This window comes from Lactuca sativa, chromosome 1 (assembly GCF_002870075.4).
Source record: "Lactuca sativa cultivar Salinas chromosome 1, Lsat_Salinas_v11, whole genome shotgun sequence".
Lineage (NCBI taxonomy): Eukaryota > Viridiplantae > Streptophyta > Magnoliopsida > Asterales > Asteraceae > Lactuca > Lactuca sativa.
In genome coordinates, this window is record NC_056623.2 from 204,104,654 (window position 1) to 204,122,168 (window position 17,515).

The following is a 17,515-nucleotide window of genomic DNA, read 5'->3' on the forward strand; positions in this document are numbered from 1 at the left end:
ACTCCTTCCCTAACTTGGGCCTCGCCCCTGATCTACTGCTACTGAGATGTGGAACACCATCCACACTCTGCTATTGGTGAGATACGGGACCTCGCCCAGACTCACCTCCCTACCAGGCACATACAAGTATCACACAGACAACAAGTATAAACTACCATATAAACCATTCCTTGGGCACCCGCCCTCTATCATTGGACCTCGTCCCGAATATCATACTAGCATACTATGCCTAGGGCTAACCCCCGAGTCTTCTACTCATAACTACATGGGCCGGCATTGTGGCCGTAGACCCAATCATACAAAGGGAAACTCACCTGCACTGGCTAAACTTGCTGATGATCCCACTAGCCGCTGCCCGGCAACTCTCTGAACTCCAGCTCCACCCGCTCCCCGAGCTACCAATAACAATGCAACATTGAGTCTAACTGACCCCCAAAAGACTACCAAGTCAACTCTGGTCAAAGTCAAAGTCCTGGTCAAAGTCAACCTTCCAGGTCAACCCTACTCGTCGAGTCACCCTACTGACTCGCCGAGTTCATAAGTTCAGAGTCCTTCCACTTGCGACTCTACTCGCCGAGTCAGTCCATGACTCGCCGAGTCTACCGATTTCCGAGTCCTGACCTGTCCAACTCACCGAGTCTCTAATTGACTCACTGATTCGAGTCTAAACTCTAAGGGTTTGGGGTTTCGCGACCTGACTCACCGAGTTCAAGAATAGACTCGCCGAGTCCAAGACAACCTTCAACAGACTCGCCGAGTTGTTCATCCAACTCGCCGAGTTCCTGCCCAACTTCATCTGACTTGACGAGCTGTTCATCCCACTCGTTGAGTTCCTCCTCATGTTCATGCTACTCGCCGAGTCCACTCAAAGGACTCGCCGAGTCCATTCAGATCTCCAAACATGCAAAGGACTTTTGAGTCATGCAGGGACTCCAAACCATAGATCCATACTTCCAAAGCTCAATCCCCACGTAAAGTTGAAAACTTTACGTATAACTAAAGAGATCTAGGCTCAAAACATACTAGGGTTTGGTTTAAGGACAAAAGGGCTTCACCAACTACTCATCTTCTGATGCTTTATGACATATTGGACCATCCCAACACTAGATCTGAAGTGGCAACAACATATCTAAGCCCCTAACTCGAATTGGGTCTCAATCAACCATAAAACCCCCAAATCTCATAACAAAAATAGATCTAGATGCAAAGAAGGGAAAATGGCAGCTTAATACCTCCAAGATGAACACAAACTGAAGTACATCTCGGACATACACCTCTCCTTTGAAGCAACCTTCTTGATCTTCAAGTTCCTTTCCAAAATTTCCTTCCTCCAAAGCTATTTCTCTCAAATGATAGAAGCTCACACGAAATCTAAGGTTTACAGGTTCTCTAGGATGATATGGAGGCTGAGGGAGGGACATAACACCCTTTATATAGGATACAACTCCCGAAATTAGGGTTTTCCTCGTACAGACCAAACTCGCCGAGTCTCCTTGGCCGACTCGCCGAGTCGGTCACTTACTCCCCGAACCGGATCCCGCTCAGACTCACCGAGTCGACCCCTAAACTTAGGGTTTTCCTTCCTTTCTTGGCCTTCAAAACTTTGGGTGTTACAACTCTCCCCCACTTAAACTAAACTTCGTCCTCGAAGTTTTCTATGGTCTACCGCCTGCGATCTGCCTCCAATTTCTCACCAATTAATCCAACACCAGCTGCCTACCTGCGCTGGCCTTCCGCTCGGCCATTCCGGCTAACACAAATCCTTGCGAATAATAGACTCGGGTCATCCTGACCCTGAACATCCTGGAAACACAACTTACTTACCGACAATCCTTCTGGTACTCACCGAGTACTGCACTGAACCTATAGGGGTTCACCCTTCTCTCCTTGCGTAAATTCCTTGCCTTCCCAAGGCAAAGCTCCATAACCAACTATTTCCTCTGTGACTGTGAAGGTCCTATCCTTCACCAACTCCATCACCCCCGCTATTTCCAGTACGGGTCATCACCGTTAGTAACCACTGACACTCCTCTCTGCCAAAACTTGGTGCCGAGCACCCCTCGATTCAACAAACTGAATTCCACCATACACCGCTTACCCGCAGTACTACTGACTGAAAATTCTGCTATTCCTTGGCCACCTTCCGGATGAACTGAGACCACTCTAGTCCCTACCAACCTATCAACGTTTGGATTACTGGCTCCTACCGGTAGCTAGTCCCAACACCACCACTAGTCGCTCCCAGCGACTTCCGAAGAAACTTCGACCACCTATAACTGCTCAATCTATTCCGCCATTCAGGCACCACAAACCTGGGATCCCCGATTCCCCTAACTTGACACTAAGGTCCCTACCAGGTCCCACCTGCGCTGCTAAAACTCACGGGCCTCGCCCACGGATCCCACCCGCCTCTATCCTTCTAGTCCCACTAGTCTAATCACTCTCGCTCGGGCCTCGCCCACGGGTCTCACCCAACCATACTACTGAGCAACCCTACTCTCAGGTCTCATATACACTGCTAATCTCATACGGGTCTCACCCAACTATACCCTGGAGCGGCCTCTCCCAAGGTCTCACCTCTCTAGGGCTATACAGGCAAACTCCCTATCATTCTCATCCACTACCCATTCCTGATCCCTATCTGATCACTAGGAGATAAGGGCCTCGCCCCAACTCCGCTAACGAGGCTACTAAAGAATGCTACGGCTTACCCGTAGTCTTACATCACCATCCATTGCTGACTGCTAGTGAATGCTACGACTGCCCCGTAGTCTTACAACACTTCCACCACTGACTTCTAATACGAAGGAACCCACGTGCCATTAGCTCTCAAGATCCTCATTCCGACTCCCTCGAGTCCTACGGGCGATCCACAACCTGAATTCCCAACCACGTACTAACCATTACCATCACACGCACTAACTGATGGGGAGTTTCTCAAACTCCCAACCCTGAAATCCTCAATCCATCAAATGCTGAACTACTTCTTTTCCTTCTCGGAGGTCGCACACTCATTCTGGATCTGCGTGCTCCTACCTTTGCACACTCGGAGGATTCTCCCCTACTTCGATCCTGCTTACCCCTTGTTGCTCAATACTTAAAAGAAATCCTTGCTACCATTCCATAATCAATCTGCTAAGGGACCCAAGCTTACCATAGCTAGGGATCTAACCAATCCATTTCTAACACTATACAACTCCGATCTAGCGATACATACCAAGTCCCTCCCAAGCATGCTACAGTTACTGCATCCTATGTAACCTTCTCCAATAGGGCACATCCCCTCACTACCATTCGAATATCCAAGGTATGCAGATGGCATATAATTCGATCACAATCAACCGCTCGAAAAAATAAAATACTCATACCGATAATGATGCAAAACCATAACAATATAATCATGCACGAATAAAAGAACTGAAAACGGAAATCGCATACCTGCAACGTCCGGTGCTGATCGCGCCTCCAAGGTAGTCATCTGAAAAGCTCTGCCTCCTACCGCAAACGCCTCTGCACGGCCCTGACGGCCGTCTGTGATCCTCAAAGTTGCAGGGGCAGGTGCCATCACCCGTCCTGCTGAAAACAAACTGGGGCACTGGGCCTTCTTGTGGCCCCGCTGGTTGCAGTGAAAACATAACATGTCTGATCCCTGTGAGGTGGTAACAGTGCAATCCCTGCTGAAATGACCAGTCTGACCGCACTTGAAACAGCCAGACTCACCACCGCTACCACTCCTGCACGCGCCCTCATGCGCCCTGCCACACTTCCCGCACCGGCTGCGGTCCTGATAATCCCTCAACCTCGAATCCGATCCCTTAGGCCTTTTGCCTGAACCTACAGCTACCTGAACCTCATCCGGCTTCCTCTTCCGGATCCGCACCAAATCAATTTCCCTCTCTCTAGCCCGAGAAATCATATCTTCCAGCGTCTTACAGCTGGATCTGCTCACGAACTCCTTGATGTCATCCCTCAACATCACATGGTATCAGGCCTTCTTCATCTCCTCATCCGCGACATACTGCAGTACAAGAAGAGCCCTCTCCCTGAACATGGCGGTGATCTCCGCCACAGTCTCAGTGGTCTGCGTCAAATCCTGAAACTCCCGTGCCAACTGCTGCACCTCAATAATCGGCAAAAACTCCGCCCTAAACCTGGCCGAGAAATCGCTCCAATTCATCACGTCCAACGCGGCATCATCCCCTAAGGCATGACCAATCTCCTCCCACCAATCCCTCGCTCTGTCCTTCAGAAGACAGGAAGCGAGTATGACCTTGTCCCCCTCAGGGCACCGGCTCGTATGGAATGCGTTGGCAACATCAGCCAACCATCTGCTGCTAGCGATGGGGTCCCTAGCCCCATGATAATCTGGTGCCCCGCAAGCCCTGAACTCCCGAAATGTCAAGGTACGCGCCCCCATCAAAGCCATCATCTCAGTACGGAAGGCTCCCAGCCTCTCATCCAAAATCTCCAATATACCCTCCTTGACCGTGCCAAAGATCACAGGAGTCTGATCTAGAATATTGCGCGTAACCTCGGCGGATATCAACTCCCTCGTTCGCTCCTCGAGATGCTCGGCCCCTGAACCCGAGCCTGATCCCTCTCCGGCGCCTGATCCACCCGCTGGCCTCTCTCTCAACGTCACCATGCTGAAAGCATAATACATCCACTATCAAAGTACTCATCACTGCTGCGAGACCAAACACACTCCCTACTAGGTTCCCGGTCTTGTCTCGGCCTTTCCCGAATCGAGTACGGATCCTCTGCTTTCAGTAGTACGGGCCCATACTACCTTCCACATCTATCCGTACTTTCCTCAGGAATTGCTTTGACTCCACCAAGTCCCTTTCTACTACTTCTGCTCCCATCACTACCTCATCCTAGGCTGACTCTAGGGAAACCTCTGACTCAACTCAAACTAGTTCTCAGCTGCTGAAGGCCTCCTCGCGATGCCAATTAGCCATCACCTGGATACCATCACATGTGACGAGGCTCAGATAATCCTTCGAGTAAAAGACTCGTCCCTACAACGGTTAGACTCAAACGAGAGTTGCGCAATAGGACCAAACCCAGCACTCTGAGATTATTCAACCCTGATCGCATGTGACATGTCGTATCCACCTAATGGCTAACTCCCATCACTCAGAATCCCATAATGCACAAAGCAAGCAGCATTCAGACAAGGGAAAAATCTAACCATAACATACTCAAGCAATCATATCCACAAAGCAAGAAACTGAACTAGCATGCAACACAAGCTCATAGACTCACACAAACTCATAAACTCAGGCATAACCTAAACAGGCTATCTTACTACTGTCTAATCAGCACTACTATGCAGCTCAAAAGCACAAATAACAGGCATATAAGGCATCATCCCTAGATCTTTATTCCTATTCTAGCAGTCTGTTCTATCAACTGATAATCATAACATAAGCCTGTATGGGTATTTTAGGGTACTTACTTGAGCTCGGCTGATTGCATGCACCACACCCCTTTTCTCTTTTCAAAGTTCTTTTTCTTTCTGAATTCTTTTGCTTTTCTAAAACTGTTTTTAGTTCTCAAAAATCTTTTTACGAAACTGTCTTTTCATTTTGGAAAACTTTTTATCTGACCCCTCAGTTTGAGTTCAGGCACACCCGAGAGTATGCCCGAATCCCCCAAACCAAGGCTCTGATACCAACTTGTAACGTCCCAAAATTCAAGACTAAAAATTTCTTTTAATAAAACATTACTTTAAGCAAATTCATCATTTCAAAACATAAACAGAGTTTTAGTTTCCAAAATACATGTTCGTTATCAGAGTAAACATTCCCAGACTGTCTAATATATGGTGTGTGCCATGCGATCACCCTTGATCTAGGAGTAAGAGTGGCGTGAATTGTGCACGTTCCCAGTCCAGGGGATAGGCCTCCCATCTTTTGCTTCCAAGACACAAGCTCTATTCTGGTGTGTCTCCACTATCCGGCCGATATGCCAGAGTTGTCCAGGCCACGCTAACGGGCCTAACATCAACAAGTCTTCCTGATGATAACACATAGAGCGAGGTTGCTACGTGAGTATACAACATTGATGTTGTGGCGTTTCTATCATGTCTGTAACGTCCCAAAATTCAAGACTAAAAATTTCTTTTAATAAAACATTAATTTAAGCAAATTCATCATTTCAAAACATAAACAGAGTATTAGTTTCCAAAATACATGTTCGTTATCAAAGTAAACATTCTCAGGCTGTCTAATCTATGGTGTGTGCCATGCGATCACCCGAGCTCTTCCCTCCACTACTGGAAGTACCTGAAACCAAAACTAAAAACCGTAAGCACGAAGCTTAGTGAGTTCCCCACCCTACCACATACCATGCATAACCACATACTGCACATACTGGGCCACGCCCGCTATCCCGGGCCTCGCCCACCTACCTCGGGCCTCACCCGCTACAACGGCCCCGCCGCTCCAGACCCCGCCTGGCTTCGAGCCCCACTCGGATACAGATCTGTTTCACTTAGGCCTCGCCTGTCACAGGGCCTCGCCCACTAACATATAATAGCACATAAACATATCACATCACATCACATAAGCTCAACACATACTAACGGATCTTGTCCTAAGGCCTCGCCTATCTCTGGGCCCCGCCCTTGTCCTGCTACTGAGGAGTCATGGAACCCCGTCCATAATCCTACTGATAGTGAGGTACGGGCCCAGCCCACCCTCACTCCTTCCCTAACTTGGGCCTCGCCCCTGATCTGCTGCTACTGAGATGTGGAACACCATCCACACTCTGCTATTGGTGATATACGGGACCTTGCCCACACTCACCTCCCTACCAGGCACATACAAGTATCACACAGACAACAAGTATAAACTATCACATAAACCATTCCTTGGGCACCCGCCCTCTATCATTGGACCTCGTCCCGAATATCATACTAGCATACTGTGCCTAGGGCTAACCCCCGGGTCTTCTACTCATAACTACATGGGCCGGCATTGTGGTCGTAGACCCATTCATACAAAGGGAAACCCACCTGCACTGGCTGAACTTGCTGATGATCCCACTAGCCGCTGCCCGGCAACTCTCTGAACTCCGGCTCCATCCGCTCCCCGAGCTACCAATAACAATGCAACATTGAGTCTAACTGACCCCCAAAAGACTACCAAGTCAAATCTGGTCAAAGTCAACCTTCCAGGTCAACCCTACTCGTCGAGTCACCCTACTGACTCACCGAGTTCATAAGTTCAGAGTCCTTCCACTCGCGACTCTACTCGCCGAGTCAGTCCATGACTCGCCGAGTCTACGGATTTCCGAGTCCTGACCTGTCCAACTCACCGAGTCTCTAATCGACTCACTGATTCGAGTCTAAACTCGAAGAGTTTGGGGTTTCGCGACCAGACTCGCCGAGTCCAAGACAACCTTCAACAGACTCGCCGAGTTGTTCATCCAACTCGCCGAGTTCCTGCCTAACTTCATTTGACTCGACGAGCTGTTCATCCCACTCGATGAGTTCCTCCTCATCTTCATGCTACTCGCCGAGTCCATTAAAATCTCCAAACATGCAGAGGACTTTTGAGTCATGCAGGGACTCTAAACCATAGATCCATACTTCCAAAGCTCATTCCCCACGTAAAGTTGCAAACTTTATGTATAACTAAAGAGATCTAGGCTCAAAACATACTAGGGTTTGGTTTAAGGACAAAAGGGCTTCACCAACTACTCATCTTCTGATGCTTTATGACATATTGGACCATCCCAACACTAGATCTAAAGTGGCAACAACATATCTAAGCCCCTAACTCGAATTGGGTCTCAATCAACCATAAAACCCCCAAATCTCATAACAAAAATAAATATAGATGCAAAGAAGGGAAAATGGCAGCTTAATACCTCCAAGATGAACACAAACTGAAGTAGATCTCAGATATACACCTCTCTTTTGAAGCAATCTTCTTGATCTTCAAGTTCCTTTCCAAAATTTCCTTCCTCCAAAGCTATTTCTCTCAAATGATGGAAGCTCACACGAAATCTAGGGTTTACAGGTTCTCTAGGATGATATAGAGGCTGAGGGAGGGACATAACACCCTTTATATAGGATACAACTCCCGGAATTAGGGTTTTCCTCGTACAGACCAGACTCGCCGAGTCTCCTTGGCCGACTCGCCGAGTCGGTCACTTACTCCCCAACCTGGATCCCGCTCGGACTCGCCGAGTTCCTCCTTGGACTCGCCGAGTCGACCCCTAAACTTAGGGTTTTCCTTCCTTTCTTGGCCTTCAAAACTTTGGGTGTTACAATGTCTTGGTGGGATGTGACCAATTAATCACCTACATAGTCTGTCTTGTAATTTGCATTGATAGCCATCTTCAAGGTGTTTCTTGTTAGGGCTATGCCTAGCCGGATTCTTCAAGTGGTGTGTGGTGATGCACGACTTCTATTGCACAACTTAGTGGAACTGAACGGGTTTAACATTCTGCGATTGTTGATGCTTCATTGCATTATGAGCTATAATGACAATTGGTGTGAGGCCCTTGAAAGCTAGGAAGCAAGTTGTTAGCAAGGGATGAGCTGAGCAACTACTACGAGCTAGGCTTCAAGGTTGTTGGCATAAATAAAGGCAAAAAGACTTTTCTAAAAATGCGTGTTGTCGAAAAGTGTCCTCGTCATACTAGGATGTGGTGTAGAGGACACCTTATTGGTCAACTGAGCACAGGAAGACTAACTGATTGTATGGGAAGGGTCACCAAATGTGTGGTGCTAAACATGTCATAGGACTGTGACTCGCAACTTACATTGCATAACTTAGCCAAATGGACAGAGCTTAGTATGAAGCGATTATGGAGGTGTCACGCAAGAGAGCGTCACCTGGGAAAGATCGCACTTAGCATCCGGCAATCATGAATACATCACATGGAATGACATCGCGTGGAAATTGGTAGGAGTTAGCAGCCAACGATTCATGAAAATGTCATGCCAAATGGCATCGCGTGGAAATGGATCGGGCTTAGCAGCCAACGATCACGAATATGTCACACAGGATGGCATCGCGTGGAGACGGATCAGGCTTAGCAGCCACGATCATGGATATGTTATACGGGATGTCATCGCGTGGAAATGGACCAACAAAGTTTGTGAGCATTCAATCCTTGTTTGCGTTGTGCGTCATGATAGTGGGGTTAGGCTAAGATGCCAAGCAACTCAAGGAAAAAGGTTATGTCTGAACCTTGCGAGCAGAGCTTACCGGTGTAATGGATTCGGGTTGGGAAACCTGGCGATTCAATGCATGGGTTATGAACCCTCTGTACCTTTAGAAAGATTAGGCTTAGAAGTCTTCAATTTATGTGTTCGGCCCGGGCGGTTGGTTCGGCCAGAATGTGGCTACACTTGATGCTTTGCTACGTTATTGGCTGTAGAGACAGTCGATGCCTCACTGTCTTGGCCCATATATAATGCAAATGGTCTGTTTAGCAACATGATTCATGTAGCAATGGTAGTGTTATGCATTAAGAGGCAATCGAGATGATAGTGATATTGTCTGCCGAGAGCTGAGGCTACTGATAGTTGGGCAACAAAGTTGTTGAGAGCCGGGAAACAATTGCTGAGAGATTGCACAATGAGATTTCTAGGAGCTAGTCAATGTGTCTACTGAGAGATGAGAAACGAGATTGCTTGGGGCTACTCAGCATAACTGTTAGGAGCTAAGCAAATGGATTGCCAACAACTGGTCAGCGCACCTGCTAGGATTCAGGAAAATGCGGCTGTTAACGATTGGGTCGTCAAGCTACTCCTTCATTTATAATACTAGTGTCTTCTCAGGATGCACAAATATATACAGTGTTCGCTTGTTATGTAGTTTAGCTCTTTGCTCAAAATAGTGTTAACACTTCTGCATAGTGTTGTGTAGCTTGATAGTGATCAACAAGGCAATGTTTTGGCGAGTTTTAATGTAAGCATGGTTTTATTGGGGATTGGTATCCCATCAAACCTCATCATTTATGTAGGTACTTTTCTAGTATTAGGTCCTAGCGTGACTAAACTTGAGTTGTTTCGTGTGTATTGGCTCGTGTTTGCACATTTGAGCCTCGTTGGTTTGTACATGCAATTGTAAATAATGATAGCAAGTTATCCAACTCTATACTATGTGAATAATAGTAAGATAAATGCATGATAATGGCAGGTAAAGTGTATACAAACATATATTTTGGAAATTGTTCACAACATGTACATTTATAAGCTTGTAAGTTAAAATACTTGTATATTGAGTAAAAATGTTTCAGGAGTATCCAATTAGTAGCTAAGAACCAATGATTAGAACGGTTTGATTAAAACGAAAATTGTTTATCAAAATATGGCATCTTTACATATGGAAATAAGATGTTGTGGTAAAAAGATTTTCTACTAGGCATAGAAGGTTAGTATTAATACAAAGTTGTAAAAAGAAGATATAAAATAAGTTGTAGAATTATCCAAAGATATAAAATCACAGTTATAAATACCTAAATAAAACATATTAATATGAAGTTATAAAACGATTTCGTAAAAATCGGATATAAAAAGAGTTTTTAAATTTTCAAAACATATAAAACATAGTTGTAAAGAAAATAAAAACTAAATTTTAAAAACATATGGATACAAATTTATTAAAAAAATGAATAAAAGAAAAATAAATAATTAAATAAATAAAATAAAAATAAAAAACTAAATCATAGTAGAAATTAAAATTTAAGCAAAAGTTATAAATAAGAAAAGAGTAAATTATAGTTTTGGTCCATGTGATTTTATCAGATTCATAACTTCAGTCCAAAGTTTTAAAATTTAACAAGATACATCCCAATGTTTTAAAAAAAATTACATTGTGTATCCTTAGTCCATTTAAAAAGACCATTTTACCCTTACTTTTATATTTTTGTTTTTTCTTTTATCTTTATATATAGACAATACTGCAAAAATGGTCCCTGTCGTATGCATTTTTTTGGGGTTTTAGTTAAAATCCCAATTTTTTTGGCTTCGTGATCATTTTGGCCATAGTTTTACGTAGATTTGGCCACTCGTAAAATTGAAATGACTAAATTGCCTTTATTAGATTTATTTTCCATTTTTTTGTATAAGTATTTTATATATTAAATAAAGATAGGGACCCTCTCTCTCTCTCTCTCCATATATATATATATATATATATATATATATATATATATATATATATATATATATATATATATATATATATATATATATATATAATAAAAACAAAAGTAAGGATAAATTTGTCTTTTTTAATATAATAAAGATGCACAATGCAATTTTTTAAAACCATATGGATGAATCTTATCAAATTTTCAAAATTTGAACCAAACAACGGAGACCAAAACTTTTATTTACTAGTAAGAAAAGATTGAATGGGTTGGATTTAGGTCAATGATATGATTTAGGTTGTGAATCTGGGTTTTTGTGAATCACTAAAGAAATATGAAAGGGGTGTTTGATATGCATGGATGAGCTTAAGAAAGAAATGATGCATTGAGGGAGAATAATTTTGTCCATGTTTGGCAGCTTTGAGGAAAGGAAAGAAGCATTCCAAATGGAATCCCAATGTCCTTTTACTTAAAAAAATTACAAGTTTAATAGAATGAAAGACAAACTTTTTTTTTTTATATTTATTTTTACTTCAATCCATACACAATAAAACAAAACATGTTGGATGTTGTACCAGATTCTAAGTAGATAATTATCAATTAAGATGAAAATAATATGTGTTTAAATGCCAATAACGTTGAGTGTCCATTATTATTGTGTTATTTGGAAGCAGACGAAGAATGTCGAGAAAAAGTGTCTCCATCACTGCGTTATTTACTAGCAGATTATAAATTAAGTAGAAATTTTTTTTATTTGTATCATCTATGTATTATTTAACAGCAGATTATGATTTAAGCCAAGCCAAAAAAATAAAAATAATGCCAGAGTATTTTGTCATTTTTAATTAAATTCATTCCATTGATTGGTCCATTTCTACATACCAAACAACATTGATTAATTGCTAATTTCATTCTTACATAGCAACCAAACATAACAAAACGATACACAAGATTTATAAACTTAACAAAATTATTAAAATGTACTAAAAACGTATTCGATTTTTGTTAGCATTGATAATATGTTAATAGCCATATTTATCTGGATTTAACAAAATGACCGTAATAATCATAAAAAAAAAAAATAATTGTGAGCTCACATGTAAGCTTTTTTTTTTTTTTTTTTGTGACACAAAGCACAACACCACCAATAAACTGTCGTGAATTCAATTTATCGTTTGTGAAAAATATTTCTGATAGATTTAACGTCCCACCAATAAGATCATTATTAATTACTCGCCAATCACCTTTTCCTATCACAAGTATTAATTTTTTGTACGATACTATTAAACCATACACATGTGACTATAATGTATACATCATTAATTCATTATTCGCAAGGCTACATATCGGTTTATTTCATGGTTTTGAGATTATATCTTTATGTTCTTATATAATATTTGCAATGTGATTATTAACATCATTCGAACTATTAGTCATCTATTATGTATAATCTCGATCCAACTGTGTTTCCCTAATGAAACACATGAATATTTCGTCTCCAAAATTGATATCAATTATTGGTGCTTTCATCCCCTCTCCTGCCATTACACTATAAGTTTATGAAGTCAAATATATAGTTTACTAGGTGTAAAACCTGTGTATTGTACGGTTGATTAAACAAAAGATTAAATACTAAAATATAAACGTTAAGTATATTTTTAAATAAAATTTAAAATAAGGAACGAAGAAACTATTAATTACATTTAATACTTTATATATATATATATATATATATATATATATATATATATATATATATATATATATATATATATATATATATATATATATATATTATGTGGCTTTTTAATTTAAAATTTGAGAAAACCTACAAATTGACACGTGGATATTATTTATTTTAAAAATATAATAAAATGACAAGTGTCAAAAATCATGAGAGATTGACACGTGTCAAAAATAACCTTAATTTATTAATGAGGATAATAAAATAATTTCCAAATGAGAAGGACAAAAAGAAAATCCTTAATGCTACAAAAGAAGGCCAACAAACAGTATTAAAGATTAATCCAATTTTCAGCTACTCTTAAAAAAAAATAATAATAATAATAATAATATTTCAGTTAACAAACATAACCAAAGTCAAAGTCAACTTTTAATCTTTAATGATTCAGTAGCATTACATTTGGTACATATATTGATTGATCCACAGAACCTTTAAAACGCTAATTTACTTGTCTGAAAATGAACCTAGCATTTTAAAATCTCTTGTAGGCATTTCATCGAACACGTGGTATGCAAACATATCCAAGAACAACAACATGAATAATATGAACATTAGAATGTAAATACAATATGAGTGAATACATATGAGTTACAAACGAAAGAAGAAATTGATAAATTAATCTTCAAAAACCTTCAATGGATCATTAGGATCCATGGCATCTGTGAAAGGTAGATCAGCGGGAAGAGTTTCAAGACTCAACCCAACCTCCTTCAGCTTTCCAATCACTTCCTCAAAAACAATCTTGTTTCCACCCAAAGTAAGATGCAAACCATCCCTACATATAATAAATAACATTCTTTCATTAAAGTTTTCTTTTATTTTAAAAACGGGACCAAAAAAAAAAAAAGACACTTACTTACATTTCTAACATTTTACTTTCATTTCTTTCTATTAAGTATTAACAACATTGTACCTTCGATTTTGTTCTTACAAATATATCATATTAAGATAAATCTACTGAATTATAGCATTTTAGTTCCAATTTATTTTTAGGACGTTGTAATTTAAAAGATCTACCAAATTATAGCAATGACATTTTTCAAATTAGGGTGTCTTAATAAGAAACAACGGAAAGTAAAATGTTGTAATTAGTCCCTGAGTATAGCTGATTTTTTCAATTTTGGTTCCCAAAAGTTTTTTTCTTACAATTTTGATCCTTATTTGAGATTTTTGTTACATTTTTGGTCATCGTTCCAAGCAAAATGACTACTTTTGGTACTAATTTTTTAAAAATCAGCTATACTTAAATACCAAAAATAGTTTTTTTTACTTGAAATGGGACCGAAAACTTAACAAGAACCTCAAATATGGACTAAAATTGTGAGAAAAAATTTTAATGGGGCTAGAATTGAAAAATAAGTTATTCTCAGGGACCAAAAACAGTTATTTTACTTGAAATGGGACTGAAAACTCAACAAGAACCTTAAATAAGGACCAAAATTGTGAGAAAAAACTTTTTTTGGACTAGATTTGAAAAATCAGCTATTCTCAAGGACCAAAAATAGTTATTTTACTAACAATGACTAAAAACGTTACAAGAACCTCAAATATGGACCAAAATTGCATGAGAAAACTACTTTTGGACTGAAATTGCAAAAAACAGCTATTGTCAGGGACCAAAAACATAAATTCCTCAAGAAAAAAAAAATGGAAGTAAGATACTATAATAAACAAATAAATGAAAATCCATTGCTATTTCTTTCATATATACCCCTTCCAATTTCCCTTTAGTCTTTATAAACACACAAGTGTGTGTTTGTGTGTGTGTGTGTGTTTTAGTACCTCAAATAAGCTTTGCCCCAATCAGGAAATTGGTGCATTCGGGACCAAAGATCCACAACCGGGGCCCCACATTCTCGGGCAACGGCCACACAAGCTTTCGCATAATTTCGGGCAGCTTCATTTGTCCGTTCGGGTAGATCTGAGTGAATCTCACCATATCTGTGTCTGCATATTCTTTCCAAATTACTTTTATTCATCATAAACATAAATCAATCCATACATATTTAAAATAATATCTCACAAAATAAATAAAAGGAAAACCTTCATTTCATTGGCTTTTTTTTTCGAGCTTTTTGACACTGTCATGTTTCACAAGTCAAAAAGTAGCTGATAAGCTAGCCTTTTAAATTTTTTGTTAATATACACTTAATTAATTATAAAAAAACATATTCTTCTAAATCCTTTTATGTTATTTTATATATTCCAGTTATCAGCTAGTTTTTACCAAATGTCATCTTTTGTCAGCTACCTTATAAGCTAACAGCTAGTTTTTCAGCTACCAACTAGCTTTTCAGCTAGTACGCCAAATATAGCCTAAGTGAATATGAAGTTAAGAACAAACATAATAAACAAGAAATGTTGGTTTTAGAAATGTAGAAAAAACAATACTGATTTCAAATTTGAAATATATTAGGTTTGACCAAAAGTACGTACTTTCACCATTTTATCGATTTAGCCATTGTACTATTCTTTTTTATGATTATTATAAAAAAATAGTTTCCTGGATAAATCGATAAAAAATTTATAGTTTCATGGCTAAATTTATAAAATGGTAAACGTAAGTTTTATTTTTCTAAAAACATTTTTAATGGTTAAACCATGTATAATAGTTTTATCACTACATAAAATATTTAAGTGGCTAAATCACTAAATTAGTGAAAGTACACTCTATAATAAAGGGAAAAATCTCATTATTTTGGGAAAATTTTGATAAAGTCCTAAATGTTTTTTTTAAAAGAAAAGTCTCATTATTTTGAGAAAATCACATAATCTGCCATTTCCTGTTAAAATTTAAGGAAAAAAAAAAAAGACATTTTCGTTAATTTATACAAAATGTTAAATAATCGGGAGTATTCTGTAAAAAAAATAAAAAAAAAACTTTTAGGACTTTATCAAAAAAATTTCCCAAAATAATTATCTACATAAAACCCATCTATAAAAGACAAGATTATTAAAAATAGAGCTTTACAGAAGACGTGCAACTTCATCAATTGGAGGAGGAGTGATGAGGATCACGTGAGTTGAAGGCCATCGATTCTACAATCAAACCAAAAGATAATAAGATTAAAAAAAATAATAATAATAAGTAAAATTTAGACATCAAAAGTGAAATTATATTCTTAGATGCTTAAGCAATCGATCAATATTAGCAATTTAATTGATTATTCAACAAATATCAGAATGAAAATTCACATAAAACATAAACTTTCTATGTTACTTTATCAATAAAGAAGCTACATATTACAATCATAAACACATAAATCTAAAATAAAAAGTTAATTCATTTCAAATTTAATCTTCGATCCTTAATAACAATATATAGATAATAGATATACCACACTAATCATTTCTGATTTGTATTTAAAAATCAACAAAATAAAATGTGAAAGATTTAGTATACAGAGGACCTTGAGATAGGCGACAATGGCGTGAAGATTTTGTCTGTATTCATCAATAGGCACGTGTTGAAACGCAGAGCATCTATCGGGAAGGCAAGCATCGTTAGCTCCAAAGAACACCGTCACAGCCAGCGGTGCGCGGCCGTTACCGACGTTCATCTCCGCCGGAAACACCTTATCCAACACCTTCATCGCCCATCTCGTGTTGTACCCACTAAACCCCCTTAAAACCACATCAGCCTACCAAATTTTCATACCTCGAATCAGATTATAGAAACCCGAATCAAATTCGTTGAATCGATAGATAAAATTTGGATATTATTCGGTGGAGTATGTATACCGTTCGAGAGAAGTGGTGGGCGAGGGCGGCGCCCCACCCACCGGCGGAAAACGATTCCTCTGTGATGGAGTCACCGAATAGATAAATCTTTGGTCTCATGTCTGTGTGCGCAAAAGCTAAAACCTCTGTATTTCAATACCAAACGTCAAAATATTAAACTAATATGACTGAAAAAACAAATGAGTTATTCCTTAAAATATCTTGGGTTTTTTATATCAAGTTACTGATGAAATGATAATAATTAATACATACTTGTGTATTGGTATTGTGTTGTAAATAGTTGTGTACCATTTATTTCTAGCCCAATGTATATTTTTTTAAAGGGAAACTAGGAAAAGGCTTGTGCGTTATACGGGTGAAATTTTAGTGGTAAAAATATAAAAAAATTAAAATAAAGTTTCAAAATTATAAAGAGGAAAAATTTGTTGAAACTTTAGTGATAAAATTAGTAAAAATAAAGTATCCAAACTATAAAGAGCAAAAGTTTGTTGAAATTTTAGTGGTAAAAGTTAAAAAAAAAAAAAAGTAAGAATAAAATGGTAAAATTATAAAAGAATAAAGAAAAAGGGTTTAAAGAAGTAAAAGTGAAAGTTTAGTGACAATTTATGAAAAGGTAAAAACAAAGTGGCAAAATTATGAAAAGGAAAAGTTTGTTGAAATTTTAGTGGCAAAATTAAAAAATAAAAATAAAAATATGATGCTAAAATTATAAAGATGGAAAGTTACATGTTGAAACTTGTCATGCGCTTTAATATATATATATATATATATATATATATATATATATATATATATATATATATATATATATATATATATATATATATATATATATATAATGACACAAATCATCTCAAAATATATTTAAAATTGGTCTATTTAATCATTAAAGTTATTTTCTAGCTTAATATG

The 17,515-nt window shown here is 38.8% G+C and overlaps 1 protein-coding gene across 1 annotated transcript; it reads right to left on the reverse strand.

The window, feature by feature from the left end:
* Nucleotides 1–13,382: 13,382 nt before the first annotated feature.
* Nucleotides 13,383–16,760, reverse strand: LOC111892088 (GDSL esterase/lipase At5g45920). Its single transcript, XM_023888154.3, has 5 exons — nt 16,604–16,760; nt 16,273–16,503; nt 15,834–15,901; nt 14,645–14,809; nt 13,383–13,637 (listed from the first exon to the last, which is right to left on the reverse strand). The coding sequence occupies exons 1-5, from the start codon at nt 16,700–16,702 to the stop codon at nt 13,478–13,480; spliced, it is 723 nt and encodes a 240-aa protein (XP_023743922.1). The 5' UTR covers nt 16,703–16,760; the 3' UTR covers nt 13,383–13,477.
* Nucleotides 16,761–17,515: the final 755 nt, after the last annotated feature.

Excerpts from the sequence above, each read along its gene's own strand:
- LOC111892088 (XM_023888154.3), bottom strand. The coding sequence starts at position 16,702 with ATGAGACCAAAGATTTATCTATTCGGTGACTCCATCACAGAGGAATCG. Across the intron at positions 15,902-16,272 it reads CCATTGTCGCCTATCTCAAG|AATCGATGGCCTTCAACTCA; the intron begins GTCCTCTGTATA and ends GTTTGATTGTAG. Across the intron at positions 13,638-14,644 it reads TGGGGCAAAGCTTATTTGAG|GGATGGTTTGCATCTTACTT; the intron begins GTACTAAAACAC and ends TATTATATGTAG.